The sequence below is a fragment of the Diceros bicornis genome, chromosome 14 (genome assembly GCF_020826845.1).
Source record: "Diceros bicornis minor isolate mBicDic1 chromosome 14, mDicBic1.mat.cur, whole genome shotgun sequence".
Lineage (NCBI taxonomy): Eukaryota > Metazoa > Chordata > Mammalia > Perissodactyla > Rhinocerotidae > Diceros > Diceros bicornis.
In genome coordinates, this window is record NC_080753.1 from 7,598,611 (window position 1) to 7,618,711 (window position 20,101).

General features: G+C 38.8%; 1 protein-coding gene across 1 annotated transcript in view; it reads left to right on the plus strand.

Moving 5' to 3' along the window:
* The window catches only part of EYS (eyes shut homolog), a 1,424,867-nt gene that overhangs the window by 1,399,028 nt on the left and 5,738 nt on the right, over window positions 1-20,101 (plus strand). The window contains exon 39 of the mRNA XM_058554077.1: window positions 19,041-19,202. Coding sequence (XP_058410060.1) covers window positions 19,041-19,202 — 162 coding nt within the window. The remainder of the gene's footprint in view (window positions 1-19,040; window positions 19,203-20,101) is intronic.

A 20,101-nucleotide genomic window follows, 5' to 3' on the forward strand; every position in this document is an offset into this window, starting at 1 on the left:
AAATCAAACAAAGTTTAATAACATGGATACATGGGAGAAACCCAGGAAAACTGAGTAACTCGCCAAAATGGTAGAAGCCACCATCTTAAATACCATCTTTAGTTAAAGACAATGGAGGATGTTGGGGGTAGTGGTTTGGGACTTTAAAGGGGAGGAAGGAAATTTACATGGAGATGGAAAAACCAATGTTTGGTGAACAATGTTTTCTGGGCCCTCTGTAGACAATGGGACCCGAGAGAGAACTTTGATAAAAATGGGCCTAGCAAGGTTCCTCCCAGTTTACCACACCCAGAGTTATCTATGGTAAGAGCTCTTTCCTGGGACAGGCCTTCTATCTTAAATTCTTTTAGGCAGTTAGGGGAAAGGTCAAAGTTTCTTTCTGAGTCTCTTGTTCTTAAAAATAATCAAGCCAGGGGGGCCGGCCCGGTGGCGCAAGCGGTTAAGTGCGCGCGCTCCGCTGCGGCGGCCCGGGGTTCGCTGGTTCGGATCCCGGGCGCGCACCGACGCACTGCTTGGTAAGCCATGCTGTGGCGGCGTCCCATATAAAGTGGAGGAAGATAGGCACCGATGTTAGCTCAGGGCCGTCTTCCTCAGCAAAAAAAGAGGAGGATTGGCGGATGTTAGCTCAGGGCTGATCTCCTCACAAAAAAAAAAAAAAAAAAAAAAAAAAAAAAAAAAAAAAATAATCAAGCCAGGGAGACACATTTTGGGATGGCAAATTCTGATCCCCCATACATGTTACTGGAGTAATAGTCAGTTGTCTTGAGAAATAATTATTTAACATTTTCATTGACCGTTACTCTTGGATATTAATTGCCTCAGCCAAGCTTTTGATAGTCAAAGCTTAGCAAAAAATTAAAAATTAAGATCCCTGTAGAAGTCCGGGTATCCTGGTTATTGATTGAAAGGATCATTACATGCTTTAATTTCCAGATTTATAGGTAGACAAAGTTGATGTTTTATTATGAAAATGAAAACATTTAACTTGGCATCGGTTCAAACCCCCAAATTCTGCTTCAAAAAACGTGGAGAATACCTCATCCTAGAAGATTTTGAAATCAGGAATCACCAGATGTCTCTAACCATCATAAAATAATCATGTGATTTTATAGAATACTTAATTTTTAAGCAAAACTCCATCTTGATGGGTCTCCAAAGATCATTTAGAACAAAATAGCCACCCAAATAACTAAATGAGCTAAACAATTAAGTAGAGTTGTTCCACATTATCCACCTGGGTGCTAAAGAAAAGTGTGCCTAAAGGGATGATTTTTTCAATAATTGATACTTAACCGTTCCTTCTGTTAGCAATTAGCCAACAGGTTCAATTGCTCGTGTACATTCTCAGTAGTGTCTGATAATCACCCAGCCAAGAGAAAGGATGTTTGGTTCCACTTTTGCTACAATAACAGGGTGTGTACTTAGTTAATCTAAAATTTGTCAAACTGCTGAAGTTGAAATGGAGAGGTAAAGTCTTAAGACTTCATACAGTTAGAGATGGAAAAAAGTTATTTTCTATCCATTAGATTCTTACTGTGACAAAGCTTTTAAAGAAGCATTTAAAAGCCAAGAAGCTACAGTGAAATCATGCACTTATTCATAGACCTAAAGGCAAATAATAGGTTAATAAATGCTACAAAAAGTCTTAAATTATTCGTATCTCTTTTTCTTTACTAACTGAACAGAAGACAGCTGTGGTACAGTAGAAAAGCTGTGGATAAAGTCAAAATCATTTGCATTAAATGTGATGAAATTGAGAACATAAAATGGAGATCCCTAACTCTGTAATTTGCTGAGAACAGAGCAGATGTGTGTGTTTAATATTGATTGAACCCCATAGGCTTACAGTTTGTGGAGATTGAGAGCTATGTATTTATTGAATAGACTATGCTTTGAGTCCATCATGAGAAACAATGCTCTGGGAATTAATCTATTTTAGAAATCTTGAGGTCCACCACTGAGAACAGGAACATTTGGTAGCAAATGACCTTCAATGGGACTTGTTCAATTTAAAGTGATTAAAGAGTAATTCTGCTTATTTCAGCAGAGTTACTTTGTCCAAGGTAGAAAGGTGATGAAATTTTTAATGCATGAGTGGAATCTTACAGAGCTTTAGGTTTTAAGAAAGATTTGTGCTTTAAATGGGTCAGGAAGAAGGCAGACTAGGAAGCTATAAGCACTCCTTCCCCCACAGAGACACTAAGTTAAGAACAACATATGGACCATCACACTTCTGTGAGAACTCGAGAGACCAGCTGAAAAGCTACAGTACCCAGGCCATAATTGTGGAGGGACTGGGAGAGCTGGAAAATTATTTTGCATCAAGTAAAGACTGGTTCAGGCTAGAATCATCAATGGATGTTAAATCAAGGGGGTAGTTTTGATGAATAGTAGATACGCTTGGTCTTACATTATCTTCCCACAGACTGCACATGAATTGCGAGGAAGAAAAAAAAGCCGCAATTATACAATGGAATATTATATAACAGGAAAAATCAGTCGACACCTTGACCAAGGTGATCAAAACTAATTTCACCAGTGAGGGACAGATAGATACCATGTGCCTCCATATGTGATACCCTGAGAAGACACATCATCATCTATGAAGTATGTCAGCCAAGAACGCACAACCTGAATCTAATTATGAGGAAATATCAGTCAACCCAAAGTCATGAACATTTTTTTCAAAAACAGGCAGGAAAATATTCTTCAAAAATGTCAGTGTCATAAAAGACAAAGGCTGTGGAAATGTTCTAGGTTAAAAGACGTTAAAAAGATGTGACAACTCAATGCAACATCTCAGTTTAGATGAGATTTCATCCTCTAGGGAGAAGTGTTACAAAAGACATTACTGGATCAACTGAAAAAACTGGAATTGTTAGATTTGACAAAAGTATAGTATTAGTATTAAACTTAGTAAAGGGGATAACTGTACTGTAGTTATATATACATAAGAGAATATCTCTAAATTGTTAGGTACAAAGAGCCATGATGTATGGAACTTACCCTCAAATTATTGAGAGAAAACATCATATAGATACCTAGCTAGATAGAGCTAGATAAACCGGTAGAATACAAACAAAAGCTGTATCTGGGTACAATATTCTTTGTACTAGTTTTATTTTTTCAATTTTCTACAAATTTAAATTTATTTCCAAATAAAAGTGTAAAAATAATGAATTTTAAAAAGAATGTATGCAGTAATTTGATTAAACTAGTAATTCTATTCTCCTAGATTGGTTTAATAACCTGTCAATAAACATATTTATGCCCCCAGATTCTCTGTGAATAATCTTTAAAGAATTGTAGGATATTTTCTCCCAGAGGAAGAAAAGAATACACAAAATTGAAGACCCTTCATCATAGCTGCTGCTGTCATATATCTTATGGGTTCTTGTTTTTAATCTTCTTATCCATTTTGTAAACAAGAGTAAGATAGCTTGTCTTCAGAATATTGATGCTAAATGCATTAGTCATTTTCATCTTGCTGTGTTTTTGTTTAGCAGAGACTATTTCATTTCATTATAACATGACAGTTTGTACTTTTGAATACGAAATGTTTCTTAGTAAAACAGTCTTATTAATTTAGCCTTGCAAAAAAATCTTTTTTAATTCACTAGGCCCCAGATTGATATTTGACGTAAGTAACTGGCACAGGCATTAACCAGTTTACAAAACCCATCACCCTTCCTCCTCCTACTGGATTCTACAATATCACAGACAGACCAACCCAAATTGGAGAAGAAAGAACCCTCTCAGATTGAAAGAACTCCAAGCTCAACCAACAGCTTGCTTATTTCAAGAAACATTTGATGTATGAAATTTCTCTGTATCACTATACAATTAGGGAAATCATTGGTGTCACTGTAATGGACTCTCCCTCTGATAAATTAAGACATTAGAACTACCACTCTGAGAAAGACACTCCTAGAGATATATTTTGTAAACATAGCTTTGCCTAAACCTGAACAATCATGATTAAAACAAAAAGACTATTTGTGTTACATGAAACTTAAGATGATTCTTTTTTTCTGCTGATCTTTCTAGACTCTCTTTATTAATCACGTTAGGCTAGGTTGTGATGTAGCAACAAACAATCCCAAAATCTCGGTGGCTTAACAAACAAAAATGCTTTCTCATGCTGTGTGTCAGCAAAGAGCCTCTTCTCAGATGAGGTACTCAGGACCCAGGTGGCCAGAAGCTCCTCCCTGACTGATGCTGCTCCAGTCCCTGCATCTAAAAAAAGGTAATACAGCAAATCATGCCCTGGCTCTGCCCCAGAAGGGATACATGTCACTTCTGCTCACATTTCATTGTCCAGGGCAAATCACAAGGTCACTTCCAACCTCAAAACAGACGGAAAGCGCAATCCTTACGTGCTGAAGAGGAAAGTTGAAATGTTAGATGAGCGGCCTTAATGATTACCACACTCCCCAATCCCAGTAAAGACCAGGAGAATATCTTACAAAGGAAATGATTGAGGTCTTTTTAACCCTTTAAGTACCTTTTAAACTTTTTAACCTTGAACAGCTGCCACACTGTCCCTGCTCTCGACTCTGAAGCTGTAATTACTCCATGTTACCCTTACTGCGCCTACACCTCCAAATGGGAAATGAATCCACATAACCTCCTGCTGTGGCCTACTGAGCATATTTCCAGCAATAAAATCAGAGAAAGTGCTTCCCTTCTGGTCACATGGAAGCATGTCAGCGTGTGGGCATGGTGAGGAGCTCTGCCTCCACCCGCAGGGCTGGGGCAGGTCAGAGGCCAGGGCAGCCTGACTTAGCCTTAGGGGGCTGGCCAGCAAGGGAAGAACAAGGGTTGTGGGAAGTGGTAATAATTAGCGTTTCATAGCAGACTACAGTTTACCAAGCCCTGTGTAATCTCACTGAATCCTAAGACACTGAGGTGGACTCTATGATTACCTGTATTTTCTGGGTGAGGAAATGGAGGCTTAGACATGTTAAGCGACTTGTCCTGGATCACTTTCAGTAGCTGGCAGAACGGGCTCCTGAAGGACAGTAATCCAGGCAGTGCAGAACAAGTGACATCAGGGAGGAACATACTACGTACTATAGGAATCTCCGTGAAAGACTCGGCCCTGTGCTGTTCCTTGAAGGAAGGTAGAATTTTGACAGGATAAAGAAAAATCTTCATAAAGAAGAACAAACTCAATGAAGGTACAGAGGTGGGAAAGAATATTTATTTGTCAGTCTGTTGTCTAGTTTGGCAGGTGTGTGTTAGTGTGGATAAAGAGCTAAGAATCTGAAACTGGGAAAGTCAGTTAGGTTCAGAGGTTGGAGATATTTGAGTGTCACGCTAGGGATTGAATTATGGATTTAATTTGGGAGATTCTACTGCCTATCCCAATGTTTCCATACTTACACTTGGAGCAAAATTATTGAATCAAACTGTGATAAGTTTGTAAATCTGGGCAAATTTTATTTGTTGGTTGGTTTCTTCTTTTGGCCCCATCAGATACCCACCAAACTGACTATTTCTAGCAGCAACGTGCTTTCGTGATCTTCGCTGCACTATTGAAAGAAATTCTGACGTCCTTGCTGATTCATAATCCCAGTTCGATCTGTTCCCACCATCATGTCACAGAGTTTATTTGCTGCATTCCTATGGGCACAGTGCTGTACCCTTCTGAACCATAACTATGGTGTATGTCTCTGTTTACTCAGATCTTCTTTAATGTTTCTCAATAAAGTTTTGTAATTTTCTCCCAAAAGATCTTACATAAATTTTGTGAGAGGAATACATTTTTAATTGTTTTCTCACTGATATAAAGATAATTAGCATTTTTATATTGAGTTTATTTCTTCTTTTAAATCATACTAATTTTGATATTTTATCTGAAGATTCATTTTTTCCTGTAAACTATCATTTCCTTAAAGAATAATGACAATTTTGTTTCTTCCTTTCCAGTCCTTATACATGTTATTTCTTTTTCTTGCCTTATGGCAGTGACTAAAGTCCTATATAATTCTATATAGAAGTGATCATTGTGGGCACACATCTTCTTCTTGGTTTTAAAGAGAATGTTTTTAACATTTTAGTATTAATTATAACTATTTGCTATTGGTATTTAGTAAACTCCGTTTATTATGAAACAAAATTCTAGTCCTAATTTGCTAAGAGTTTTCGTCATTAGTGGATGTTGAATTTTATCAACTACTCCTATGTCAACTGAGATAATCATGATTTTTTTCCTCTAGTGTGGTAAATTATGTGATTGATTTCCTAAAGATAAACTAGACTTGCAACCCTGAGATAAACTCAAGTTGGTTATGACATGTTATCTTTTTTACAAGTGGAGTTGGATTCTGTTTGATAGACTCTATTTAGAATTTTAATATCTATGTGTGCAAGTGAGATTGCTCTATAATTTTCTTTTCCCACACTATCCTTCAAGGCGTCTTCTGTCAAGCTTATGCTATTCTCAAAATATGAATTGAATCACTTTCTACATATGTGGAACAGTTTGCATAAGATGAGGACTATTTTTCTTTACATAATTGGTAGAACTTGCTAATATAATCATCTTGGCTTGGTGTGTCCTTGTGGGAAAATTTTGATATCCGATTTGTTGCTTTAATTCTTATAGGTATATTCATGGGTTTTTAAATTTCTTCTTTGTTCAGTTTTGATAAGCCATATTTCCTTAGAAATTCACTGATTTCTCTTAAATCTTCAAATTTATTGCTATACAGTTGTCCATTAGTATCTCTGATTATCTTTTTAATAACTGCAGCATCTGTAGTTAAGTTACTAATTTATAATATAATTTATTTGTTCCTTGAAGAGTTGAACACTGAAGCTTAGGTTTAGCAGGTTTGGCAAATACTCTCAAGAGAAAACCTGGTTTTATCATTATAGTTATTTATTTAGCTTCTATTTCCTTTTATTCACTTTTTTTTCCTCTGAGTATTCTTTCTTTCTTGCCAGATCAATTTATTTTAAAAGATGTTTAAAATAATTCATCCAACATTTCTAGTTGTTTTCATGGTGGGCATGGGGTTAACCACGTTACCTAGTCTGCTATACTGCTGGACACTAGTCAACTACTAGATTTATGCTAAGGAAACCCTCCTGACAGGCGTGCACATTAACAACCCTAGAAGAGAGCTGAGTGCTGCGATAGGACGCTGCAAATTCGAACACAGACATTTGCATCCCCAGATTTGAGAGGCCACTACTGCTGGAGCCTGGTCAATGACTGTGAGGGTGGCAGGGGAACACTGATCAAGGAAAAGGTCCTTCCGCAATGGGACATTTAGTGCACCAGCCTGTAACCCACTCGACCCCCACTCCCACTAGAACAGCAAGACAAAGGGAGACACGGTAGTCCTTTTTCCCTTTTAAAACTGTACTTGGTCTAAAAAGATGATGATGTATGCCCAGTACCAGAGGAACTCAAAGACAGCTCAACTGATGAATTAAAAATTAAAGTATGCTTGAACCTGAACAAGATATAGAGTATGCACATAAGAAAAAAAGTTATAATGAAAAAGAAAAGAGAAGCTGCTGAAACATATTTGTAATCCAGGTATTGTTATATTTCACTCTTCAGTGTGTGCTACTTGAGAGCACCTAACCCCTTTCAAAGCCTAAAATGAGATGATGATGATGTGGTGACAAAGGATGCTGCCTCCTGAAGCCTGCAAATCTGTTCACACCACCTCCCCCACTCAAAGTGCAGCCCAGCGGTTTCCACCACCTGCAGACAACCTCCTCCATCACCGCTGGAGACATCAAAGGGCTAGCGTTCGACTGTGGGCTTTTTGCAGAAGTGTGGAGATGTCTCTTCCTTTTTATGCTGTGTTGGTTTCGAGAGTACTGAGTCAGTACTTCTTTAAACCTCAGTGTCTTCCAGAACCTTTAGTGAAGACGACTCTTCTAGTGTTTTTAATTGCAGTCTCCTCCATTTTCCTATGCTGAATTTGGGTATATGTAACTTGGGAGACAATTGGGCATCAAACTAGCAGACCCAACCCATTGGCACATGTCACACAGCCCACGAAATCGCGTTGCTCTTCCCGGTGACAACCTGGAGGCTTGGTTACTGGGCAAACTTGTCCTCCTGACTCCTTGAGATAAGTAATCCCAGGAAACTTCTCAGTCTCTTGTGCAAATAGCTTTCTGGCAGCCACGCCACCATTCCACCAGGTCTGCTCAACAGATATGAAACCCATCGGAAGACACAGATTAGCTTCCAGCTGACCCTCCTGCCAAACTATATTTGACTGCTAACATCCTAATTCTTTCCTGGAAAATCTTAGCCTGTATCAAGTCAGAGGTTATTTAATCACTGTGCAATGAGATATTACATTTGACTCTTTCTGAGGTCTAAGAGTTTCAGCTCAGTCCTCAAAGCTGAGAACAAGAGGTGTCATGGATACCCACAAGTCCAAAAAGAGTTCATGGACAATGAGATTTCACTATACACCTACCGGAAAAACTAAAATTCAAAAATTGGTGACAATACCAAATGCTGATGAAAAGGTGGAAAAACTAGATCTCTCACACATTGCTGGCAAGAATGTAAAATGGTACAGCCACTCTAAAAAACAGTTCGGCAGTTTCTTATAAAACTAAAATATTGCTTGTCTCAGAAATCTATGGATTCCCTAAATCAGATGGTGCATCATTGCAATCCACGTGTTTCCACCTCGCTAATCAGCACCTCCTGCTCTCTTTCTCACCAGATCGCACCAGCATGGTGCCAGTCAATGTCGCGGCTGTTAAGCAGTGGTAAATATAAATATCAGGAATTTCTCTGGGGGTCCTGTTTATAATAAACAAGGTCATAAAAGTGATGACCATGAGTGAAGCTTGTGCAATTTAGCAGTCACCTGAATTATTAGCTATCATTCCTCTCGGCAAGCTATCCCTCATGGAACTGCCCCTCACACTTGCCAGCTCTGAGGCTGTCAGCCAGAACCCAGCAGACTGGTTAACCAAGAAGAGAGACATTGATATTTTCTTCTTAATTAACCTACATTGATTGATGAAGTCTCCTAAAGGTGATTCACTGTCAGAACAACTTTGTATGAGTCACTGAAAAACCTGGACTTTTCCCAAACTCTACCTCAAAACGAACAACAGAGGAAATACTCTGCAGCTAATTTAGTGATGACAGATATTCCTTCCTGAATCAGAGTTCTGTGCAGGCCTGTCTCCACAGGCAGACCCACTCACAGCTGAAAGGCATACAACTTTCAGGCTTCTATTCAAGCTGTAAAAATTTAATGTACAAAATCATCATAATTCAGCAATAAAAGGTACCAACTATCTCTGCATTGTTTCAAAAAGTACAATCATTTAAAAATAGATCCTCATCTGTCTCACTATTAAAATAGATCCATCCCCTATCTAAAAACACAGGCCATTGAAATCGTTGAACACATAGCTTTGAGTTATAAGAATTTCAAACCAGTGACAGAAATGGGAGGCACCAGCCGATGTGCAGCACAAGCAAGGTATTTGAAAACAAAAGAGTCATTTTAACATCTGGAATACAGAATTTTAATCTAACTAGGACTATGCTTTATTATAAATAGTTATTTTTTTGGAATTTTTGTGGTTCTGAAAGTGCTGAAAATTTTCATGTGGCCTTAAGTTCTATAATAAGTAGGTTATGTAGTTTACTTTCTAATTCTTAAAGTAAATACAGTACCATTGAAGGCCAAGGTTAAATCCTCTTGAAGTGGATGTTATGGTACATAATGTGGATCCCCATCCCCCTTTCAGAATGAAGGCACTCGCTCCCTCAACTGTTGGGAATATTGCTTGCAGATGGCTCAAAGCTGAGTCCCTCCCCAGGACTGAAGGGAACTGCCTTGTCCAAGGTTACTCCTCCAGCCTAGCAACAGCCTGGATCCAATGACTGATGTGGAGGCAATGGAGAGAGGGGGCCCTCAAAGGCCTGGCCACCTTGCCTCAATTTGAAATAACTCTGATGGGTCATTCCAGCTCCAGAGATCGCCATGAAATCAGCTATCAACCACTCCCTCCTGCTGCCTTTACTCTCTCACGGCGTTGTTTCCAAGAGCAAATCTTCATCTCAGAGTCTGTTTCCTAGGAAACCCACCCATGAGGAAAAGGATGCAGGAACCAGTTTGAAGGGGCTCCAACTGGCCAAATGAGGAAGAATTTGAGAAACAAAGTAATTATAATAATAATGGATTACAACCCACTGAATAAAAATAATGAAACCATACTGATATAAAGGAAGGAAGGGAAGGAGGGAAGAAGAGAGGAGAGGGGAAAGATCTTCCTTACAGTTATTTATTAGTGGAATTCCAACTAATAACTGTACTAGGAATCTTACGAATAGAGAATCAACAAGTGGCAACCATCTTTGGGGTGATGGATTCCAGCTGGAGTCATCAGTGAAGGTTAATGCTGCTGGTAGGTAGAGGTTGGCTGAGGAACAGGATATTGATCTGATCTTGGAATACCTTTCCACAAAATACAAATTAATTACAAACGGAAAATGGATAATGTAAAGTGCAGAAACCTGTCAAACACAAATATGAGCAGGTGATCAACATCGATATTACCAGTAGTGGGATGGGTCTGCATTGTGCACCTCTTCATATGCACAGCATTCTTTTGTGGTATTCCTGCAAAGATTACATGATTTGAATCTGGTCATGCAGAAACATCAGATGGATCTAAATCGAGGATCATCCTACAGAATGTAAGGCCTCTTTAAAACTGTCAAAACTATGGAAAACAGATAAGACAGAGAAACTGTTCCAGATTGAAGGAATCCGAAAAGACATGACAACCACTGCAACACACGTTCCTGGAGGGCATCCTGGATCAGAACGGAAAAAGACACCGTTGGGACAGCTGATGACATCTGAATCGGGTCTGTGAGTTGGATGGTAGTGTTGTACCAGTGTTGATTTCCTGATTTGGAGGTTTGTGTGCTAATTATATAACAGAATATCCTTGTTTGGGGGAAATAACCACTGGAATGTTTAGAAGGGAGGGGCTAATCACATCTTTAGATTGATCTTAAAAGGTTCAGAAAAAGACTAATAATGATAAATGGGGTGGGGGTGTGGGTGTGTGTGTGTGTGGCCAATAGAGAAGAAAACACAATAAAATAGAAACAATTGGAAAATATGGGCAAAGGAGATACGGGAGTTCTTTTTATTATAGCAACTTTTCTACAAGTTTAAAATTATTTCAAAGTAAATTATTAAAAATTATTTTCCTTTTTGTTTTCATTATACACCTCTTTTTATAAGCACTTTCAACTTTTAACTGCCTTTGTTTTTAGTGGACAAAATGATTTTTTAAGCACTTCAAAAATAAGCTCAGACAGGGGCCGGCCGCGTGGCACAAGCGGTTAAGTGCACGCGCTCCGCTGCGGCGGCCCGGGGTTCGCCGGTTCGGATCCCAGGCGCGCACTGACACACCGCTTGGTAAGCCATGCTGTGGTGGCATCCCATATAAAGTGGATGAAGATGGGCACGGATGTTAGCCCAGGGCCAGTCTCCCTCAGCAAAAAAAGAGGAGGATTGGCAGATGTTAGCACAGGGCCGATCTTCCTCACAAAAAATAAATTAATTAATAAGCTTACACAGAGCGAATATGGTATAGACTAAAAAACAAAATGAAAGCCTTAAAGGTGCAGATTAAACTGATCCTCATAAGGCCTAGTGCTACCCGTTACTGATGGGCAGGCGAGGTTAGCTTGCTTTTCCTCTGACTCACAGCTTTGTATAAATCTGTCAATGTATATATAGTATCAATCCCTTGGTATTTATTGAGGCTTGCATTACCGCCCAGTATGTAGTAAATGTTTGTAAATGTTTCATACGTTATTGACAAGACTATGTATTGGGAAGTGCTGTGTTCTTTATGTCCATTATATCAAACTTGTTGATTGTGTTGTTTAAATCTTCTGTATTCCTTACTGATGTCTTAATTACTGAATTCCAGATCATTCATCATCCTACTCAACTACCTCCTTGAAAGTTTAAAATGTATCTCAAGTGTGTCCAACCCGAGCTCCACACCTTCTCCAAAAATTTGCTCCTCCCACGGTCTTACTCACTTTAGTTAATATCAGCATTATCCTTCCAGTTTCTCAGGATAAAAACCTTGCAGTTATCCTTGACTCCTCTTCTTTCTTCCTACATGTGATCTTGCAGCAAATCTTGTCAACTCTACCTTCAAAATATATTTAAAATTTGACCACTTTTTACTACCTCCATTGCTATTTCTCTGATCCAAACCACCATCACCTCATACCAGTGTTATTGTAATACTTTTTTTTTTTCACCCTTGCTTTTGTCACTCTATTCTCAGTGCAGCAACTAAAGTGATATTGTTAAACTTAAGTCAGATCATGATGCTCCTCTGCTCAAAACTTGCCAGTGATTTCCAATCTCACTCTGTGTAAGCCAAAGTCTTTGTGATGGACTCTAGAGCCATACATGTGCACAGAGACAAGTTTCCATGGGTCTTTCAGGTTTCTGTGCAACTGTTGAGCAGAGGCACTGGCTGCCTTTGTTCTGGATTGTCTTTTCACGTATGTTTATGTAGAAAACATCCTTGGGAGATAGGATATTGCCTTCCTTTGGAGCAAAGAGCCAGTTTGCTTACTGCCTTGGAAGATAGAGATGTCTTCCTTCCAAGCAAAGAGCAGGCATGCTCACTGCCCATTATAAAAGATCTAGATCTCTAGGCTCAGATTGCCTCTCCAAGCAACACACTGCATGTGCAGGTGCCACCTGGTCCTCTTCACATTTCCCCAAGAGAATTGGGGCTCAGGGAACTGACACAAAAATTTGGATACTCTGGCTACTGCTAATCCTTTGTCTCTGACCTAGGCATTTCACGTCTTCTGCTATCATCCATGAAAATGTGGCAGGCTAACTTATTAACCTACCAGTAGGTAAAATCTCAGACCCTTCACAGTTCGTGACAATGTGATCTGGTCCCCATAACCTCTCTGACCTTCTCTTTTAAAACTCTCCCCTTCTATATTACCCCTCTAGTCACACTGCCCTCCCGCCTGTTCCTTGATCACAGCAAGAACCCTCCTACCGCAGGGAATGGCACTTGTTATTCCCTTTCTCCCCAAGAATCCACATAGGTTATTCCTGCATCTTTTTGAAGTCTGTATTCAAATGTTACCTTCCTTAACCCACATGCACACACCCTAATTTTTCTCTCTAGGATGTATCAACATCTAACATATCATAAATTTATTTTCTTACTATCTCCACCCACAAAGATGAAATCACCAGGAATTTTTGTTTTACTGTTATATCTCTGACAGTCAGCCCAAATTCCTTAAGTCTACTTCTGGGAACCTAGTGAAATTGTTAGCACAAACCTTTGCCCATGGTGGGATAGGGAGAGCTGTCAATGGTTAGTAAGTCTAGAAGATGGACAGCCAATCAGGAAGTACTAATTTATGGCTTCAAAATACATGTGCAATATTTTCACCATAAACTGATGATTTTCAAGAGTTGGTAGGCATTCGAGAAATAATTGGACATAACTCAATGACTAAACAGCTGGTATGGCCACCTCAATTCTTCCCTTGGCTTTCTTTTTTAATCCATAAAAGAAACATTTAAATCACATAGAACTTAAGTATTTTTTCTATTCTAGCTCATCGTTGAAGCTTGGTAAATAAAAAAAGTACCTCTTTTTAAGTGATATCTCACATCAATATTTTGAATGTGTGTCATTATTAGAAAATTTAATTCTCCCAGTACTTTCTACATATGACTGAAGACTTAATCTAATAATAAGCTATTAGAGCTGAAGCAAGCCTCCCCAATATAAAAATAAAGAAATAAGTATGTATCGAGTATCTTTTCAAAATATACAACGTCAGAGCTACAAACAAAATCCACTTCTTTTGATTTTTAGTTCAGTGGCCTTTACACATTGTTTCTTGTACATCACTTCTTTGGAAAAGCACTGGCTAGGAGGTCAGCTCTTTTACAACGAGCTCACCCGTGCACAGAGAATTCTTGGCTCTTGCACTGACCCAGAATCAACAATAGTTTCAGCAGAACTCTCCACCTGAGACACAATCCCAGGTCCTTCCTGGTTGGAAACAGAAGGTCCTCTGATCATGCTGCTCTTGACTGATTTCTTCCATTCCTGAGACCCCTCCCAGATGTTCAGTCCAGCCCAGGTAAAGCGATACAGCCAGACAGGTACCACCACAAAACCTAGTCTGATAGGTGTTTTCTATCTACCTTCTTTATCTGGATCAATATTTCCCACAAACTCTTTCTCAAAAGGGAGAGGGTAGAGAAAAGGTTATGCAAGGTGTTAATCTGAATATGATGAAAACATATGAAGAGCTGATACCAATAATAGACAAAAGGGACAAACTATTAATTAATTTAAAAAAAATCATTAGCAATCTGCTTATAAAGCTTTATCCCTACCCCAAACCATTCACAATAATAAGATCCACATGAATTAAAGGCCTATATTGTAATCTCTATAGAAATCGAAATATAATTACGTACAGCTGAAATTTATATAATGTTATAAACCAATGTTACTGCAATAAAAAAATAAATGCCTATATATATAAGAAATACAAAATTCTACAATATGAAAAATATAGGCGACTGTATCTATAACTGTGGGCTGAGTAAGGCTTTCTAAAACAAGACACAATAAGTAAAAACCATAATTTAAAAGACCAAGAAGCTGAGTAAGGCTTTCTAAAACAAGACACAATAAGTAAAGACCATAATTTAAAAGACCAAGAAGTTTGCTGAATAAAAAGTTAAATTTTTTGAATAACAAACATGCCATAAGAAAACTCAAAGGAAAATGACAGATAAGAGAATGTTTGCAAAATATATAATAAAAAAGGATTAGTATCTAGTATGTATTTTTAAAAACTGCAAATCCAATAGAACAACATGCAACAGACACGAACAGAAAACTCAATAGCCAATATTCACAAAAGAAGCTCAATTTCACTTGCAATCAGTAAAACGCAAATTAAAAATTTAATCCTCTGTTATTGCCTAAAATTAAAAATTTTAATACTTTCAAGTGTGGGTGAGAATATAGATGAGCATATTCTGTCTTCCACTGCAGGCTTGAGTATAAATTGGTACAGACTACCTTTGGAGGGTAGTTTGGTGACACCTATTAACTCTAAAAACGCACATAGACTATGATACAGAGATTCCTTTTCTCACATGTTTACAAGCAGGTAGAATCAAGCATGTTCACTGCAGCAGTATTAGTAATAACAAAATAATTTTAAGCAACCCAACTGTCTATCAATATGGGAGTGATTAAATAAATTGTGGTATAATTAATCCAAGATAAACTATAGCATATCCAGGAGTAAAAGGAGGCCAGTATATCTGGATCTTAATGAACAGAGGAAAGTGGACAGACAGGGCCACCATATTTCCATGCAGGTTGTATGTTGAACATCTCTAGGAGCACTAGTCATATAGACTGAAATGTGAATGACACCCCATGGAGTTGTGCAGTGCACCATCTGCACAACAGTACATGGAGGACCTGCAGATGGGATGATGTTGGGGATTTGACAGGAAACCAAATCACGCAAAGCCTCAGAGGCCATGGTAAAGAATCTGCATTTTATTCTAAGTAAAATCCCTCTGGCAGCTATATGAAATGAATTAGAGGGGGTTAAGAGAAGAAGTAAAATATTGATCAGGAGTGTATTGCGATGATCTAATCAAGACATGAGAGTGGCCTCAACCTGGATGGTGGCAATGGAAATGGAAAGCTGTGAACAGATATAAATACATCATGCGATAGAATCTACAAGATCTGCTGACACATTATGCTGGAAAAGGTAGAGGAAATGTTGGAGAGGGTGCAATCAAGATTACTACCAGTTTTCTGTGTGGAGCCCTGAATTGACAGTGGGTGCATTTACTGATCTGAGGAAGGCTGGGGGAGGGAAAAACTTCCAGCAGTACAATTTCTAACATGTTAAGATTGATATGACTTAGAAGCAACCAAGATGTCCTTTAGTAAGTGAATGGATAAATAAGCTGTGGAATACAATGGAATATTATATATTATTCAGCATTAAAAAGAAATGGGCTATCAAGCCACGAAGACATGAAGGAACCTTAAATGCATATTACTAACAGAAAAAAGCCAATCTGAAAAGGCTACGTGCTGTGTGATTCTAACTATGTGACCTGCTGGAAAAGGCAAAATTATGGAGACAGTAAAAATATCAGTGGCTGACAGGGGTCGGGGTTGGGGTTGGGGGGAGGGAGGGACAAATAGGTGAAACACAGAGGATTTTTACGACAGTAAAAAGAGTCTGTATGATACTATAATGGTAGATACATGTCATTATACATTTGTCAAAAATCCACATAATCTACACCAAGAATGAACCCTAATGTAACCATGGACTTTGAATGATGATGATCTGTCAACATAGGTTCATCAACTGGAACAAATGTACAACTCTGGTGCAGGATGTTGGTAGTGAGCGAGGCTGGGGAGTGGGGGAGGAGGGGAGTCCATGGAAACTCTGCACTTTCTGTTCAGTTTTGCTGTGAACCTAAAACTTCTCTAAAAAATAAAATCTATTTTAAAAAATACCATGTAAGTATTTAAAAGAAGCAATAGGCAAAATATGCTAACATCAGAGTTCATGAAGATAAATTATTGAGTGATAAAATTAAGTATATTATGCATAGTTTATATATAATATGATTTCACTTATGTGAAATAAATCAGCTACTAGATATACACACACATTAATTGCATGTGCACCAAAAAATAAAGTCTGGCTATATATTCAATAAACTGTTAACAGTGGTTCCTGGGAATTAACAGAGGACAAAGAACAATGGAATTTCATCTTTTTACTTTACATTCTTCTCCATTGTTTAAATGTCCTATAATGAACATGTACTACTACACTTACAAAAACAATTTCAAAAGGACACCCACTTCTTTTTTTTGTGTGAGGAAGATCAGCCCTGAGCTAACATCCAATGACAATCCTCCTCTTTTCGCTGAGGAAGACTGGCCCTGAGCTAACATCCGTGCCATCTTCCTCCACTTTACATGGGACGCCGCCACAGCATGGCCTGACAAGCGGTGTGTGGGTGCTCGCCCGGGATCCGAGCCGGCGAACCCGGGCCGCCGCAGCAGGGGAGCGCGCACTTAACCGCTTGCGCCGCCAGGCCGGCCCCAAAAGGACACCCACTTTTTAAACCATCCTTGTATTTGTAAAATAAACTTTAATTCACTGTCTATGAAAATATGGTCCAAATAGCACCTATGTCAGAAACACCTAGGTAGGTGTTTATTAAAAATATACTTTCCATGGGCGGGCCTGGAGGCGTAGTGGTTAAGTGCCTGCACCCCACTGTGGCGGCCCAGGGTCCGGATCTCCGGCACACACCAATGCACTGGTTGTCAGGCCGTGCTGTGGCGGCGTCCCATATAAAGTGGAGGAAGATGGGCACGGATGTTAGCCCAGGGCCAGTCTTCCTCAGCAAAAAGAGGAGGATTGGCAGATGTTAGCTCAGGGCTGATCTTCCTCACAAAAAAAAAATGTATATATATATATACTTCCTAGATCCGATCTCATCTTTCATGAGTCAGACCCTCTAGGAGTGAGGTATAGGACTTCATATTCTTAGCAACCACACCAGGTGATTCTAACCTCTAGCATTCTGAATTGCAGTAAGTCAAAATGAATGATGTAGTTGCTTAAAAATCAGCAAATGCCAACACTTTCTGGACAAACAGCTCCCAGTTGCCTGTCAATCTAAAAGTGAAAGACAACAGTTAGTACAGGCCTGGTCCAAAGGGAGAAAAGGTGGGCTGGCCCCGTGGCTGAGCGGTTAAGTGTGCGCGCTCCGCTGCTGGTGGCCCGGGTTCGGATCCTGGACGCGCACGGCCGCGCCGCTTCTAGGGCCATGCTGAGGCCACGTCCCACGTACAGCGACTGGAAGGATGTGCAGCTATGGCATACAACTATCTCCTGGGGCTTTGGAGGAAATAAATAAATAAATAAAATTATTAAAAAAAACAACAATGGGCAAAAAGGCAAAATAACTAGGTTAATGGCTCAAGACATGTGGTGAACCAGCACACACTCTAAGAAGCACTGTCACATTATAAAATGAGGAATAAAGAAGAAATACAGATTCCATAAAGAGATTTAAAACTGTTAAATGTTAGAACTTTCCTTCTTCCTCTCATAATTCCCCTCTGGTCAGTTATATGCAGAAGCAACAAGAAGTATCTGGGGGTTAGCTCAGGGCTGGTCTTCCTCAGCCAAGAGAAAAAAAAAAAGAGAGAAGAGGATTGGCATGGATGTTAGCTCAGGGCTGATCTTCCTCAAAAAAAAAAAAAAAAAAGAAGTATCTGGGGGTCTGTAAACTTATATAATGATTCTACTTCAATTCACCCTGAAATGAATTTTCTCATGCTTAACATGAAGCGAATCTCAGGAGTTAGCACTTTCCGAAGAGATATGGACCTAAATTATTGTCAAGTAAACTGACATTTATTTCCATTTATATAATCACTAAAAATGTATCTTGACTTGATTACACTCTATATTTCAATCACAAATGTAGAAACTGAAGAATAATTGATATAGTGAGGCCTTCTCTCTCCCACTAGCTGAATCATCTTTTCGAAAGCATTATTAATGTAAGGCATTCCCAAGAACCTCACATTCCTGAGATAAGAGTCAGACATTCTCGGAATCCCTACATCTAATGCCTCTCTATAATGCAGTGTAGAGCAGAGGGTCTGTGCCACACAGTACCAGCCAAACGGAGCAGAGTTACCAGGAGAAATAGGGGCTTTTCAATAATTGGCACCATTACCAAAAGCCTACAGTTAGGATTAGAAGAGAGTGAGTTACCATGTACAATGTGTTCAGCTAGGAGCAACTCTTGGAAGATAAGGTAAGTTCTTAAAGGAAAAAATTACGTGTTTACTGCATTTATGAGCAACACTGTTTTTAAAACTTGGGTTTTTGTTTTGTTTTCTAGCTTTATCTATAAGTGATCCGTCTTTCAGAAGCCATGAATTATCCTGGATGTCTTTTTCTTCCTTTCGTATTCGAAAAAAGACACATATTCAGTTGCAGTTTCGGCCTCTTTCTGCAAACGGCATCCTATTTTATGTTGCACAGCACTTAAAAGCACAATCAGGTAATGTTGGCAGGATTTTTGCAGGAAAAAAAAATCTTAATGAATTCCTAATAGCCTATTAAGTAATGTGTGATGGACTATTTTTATTTTTTTAAGACACCTAGCCTATAAAATATGCAAACACTTGAACTTTTATGTTCTATTGTCACTGGCAGTGTGAGTTCATGAGTTGACTCCCTAAATACAAATGTTAATAAAATAGCAAAAGCTTTGTTAGAATTAAAGTTAGCAAAATCCAAATATAGTGTATGCTCAACTTTATAACAATCCCATCAAAAAAGAGGTTGAAGCCATGCATAATAGTCCAATGTCAAAAGGGACAAAATAAGTATACAAAAGATAAAGGAAAGCATGGCTGATATATTTCCAGTAAATTCATCCACACTTACAGCTCCAAAATATTTTCTTTAAGTTGTTCTATCATCTAAATAGTAAACCTAGGAGGCTGGCCCGGTGGCACAAGCAGTTAAGTGCATGTGCTCTGTTGTGGTGGTCCAGGGTTGGCCAGCTCGGATCCCGGGCACACACCGATGCACCGCTTGTTGAGCCATGCTGTGGCAGCATCCCATATCAAGTAGAGGAAGATGGGCACGGATGTTAGCTCAGGGCCAATCTTCCTCAGAAATAAAAGGAGGACTGGCATCAGATGTTAGCTCAGAGCTGATCTTCCTCACCAAAAAAAAAAAAAAAGTAAACCTAGGATCTGCATTCCAAAATAAGTTTATAAAAATGATTTTTAACTATAAAAGTTGCATAATCATCATAAAATATGGAATAAAAGTATCCAAGTTGTATGCTCCAGTTTTAAAAATTGATTTTTAGATTTTTATTATTCTTTATTTCCATTTTCATAATATCTTTCTCCAGAACTTTGACAAAGACATTTGCATGTATTTACA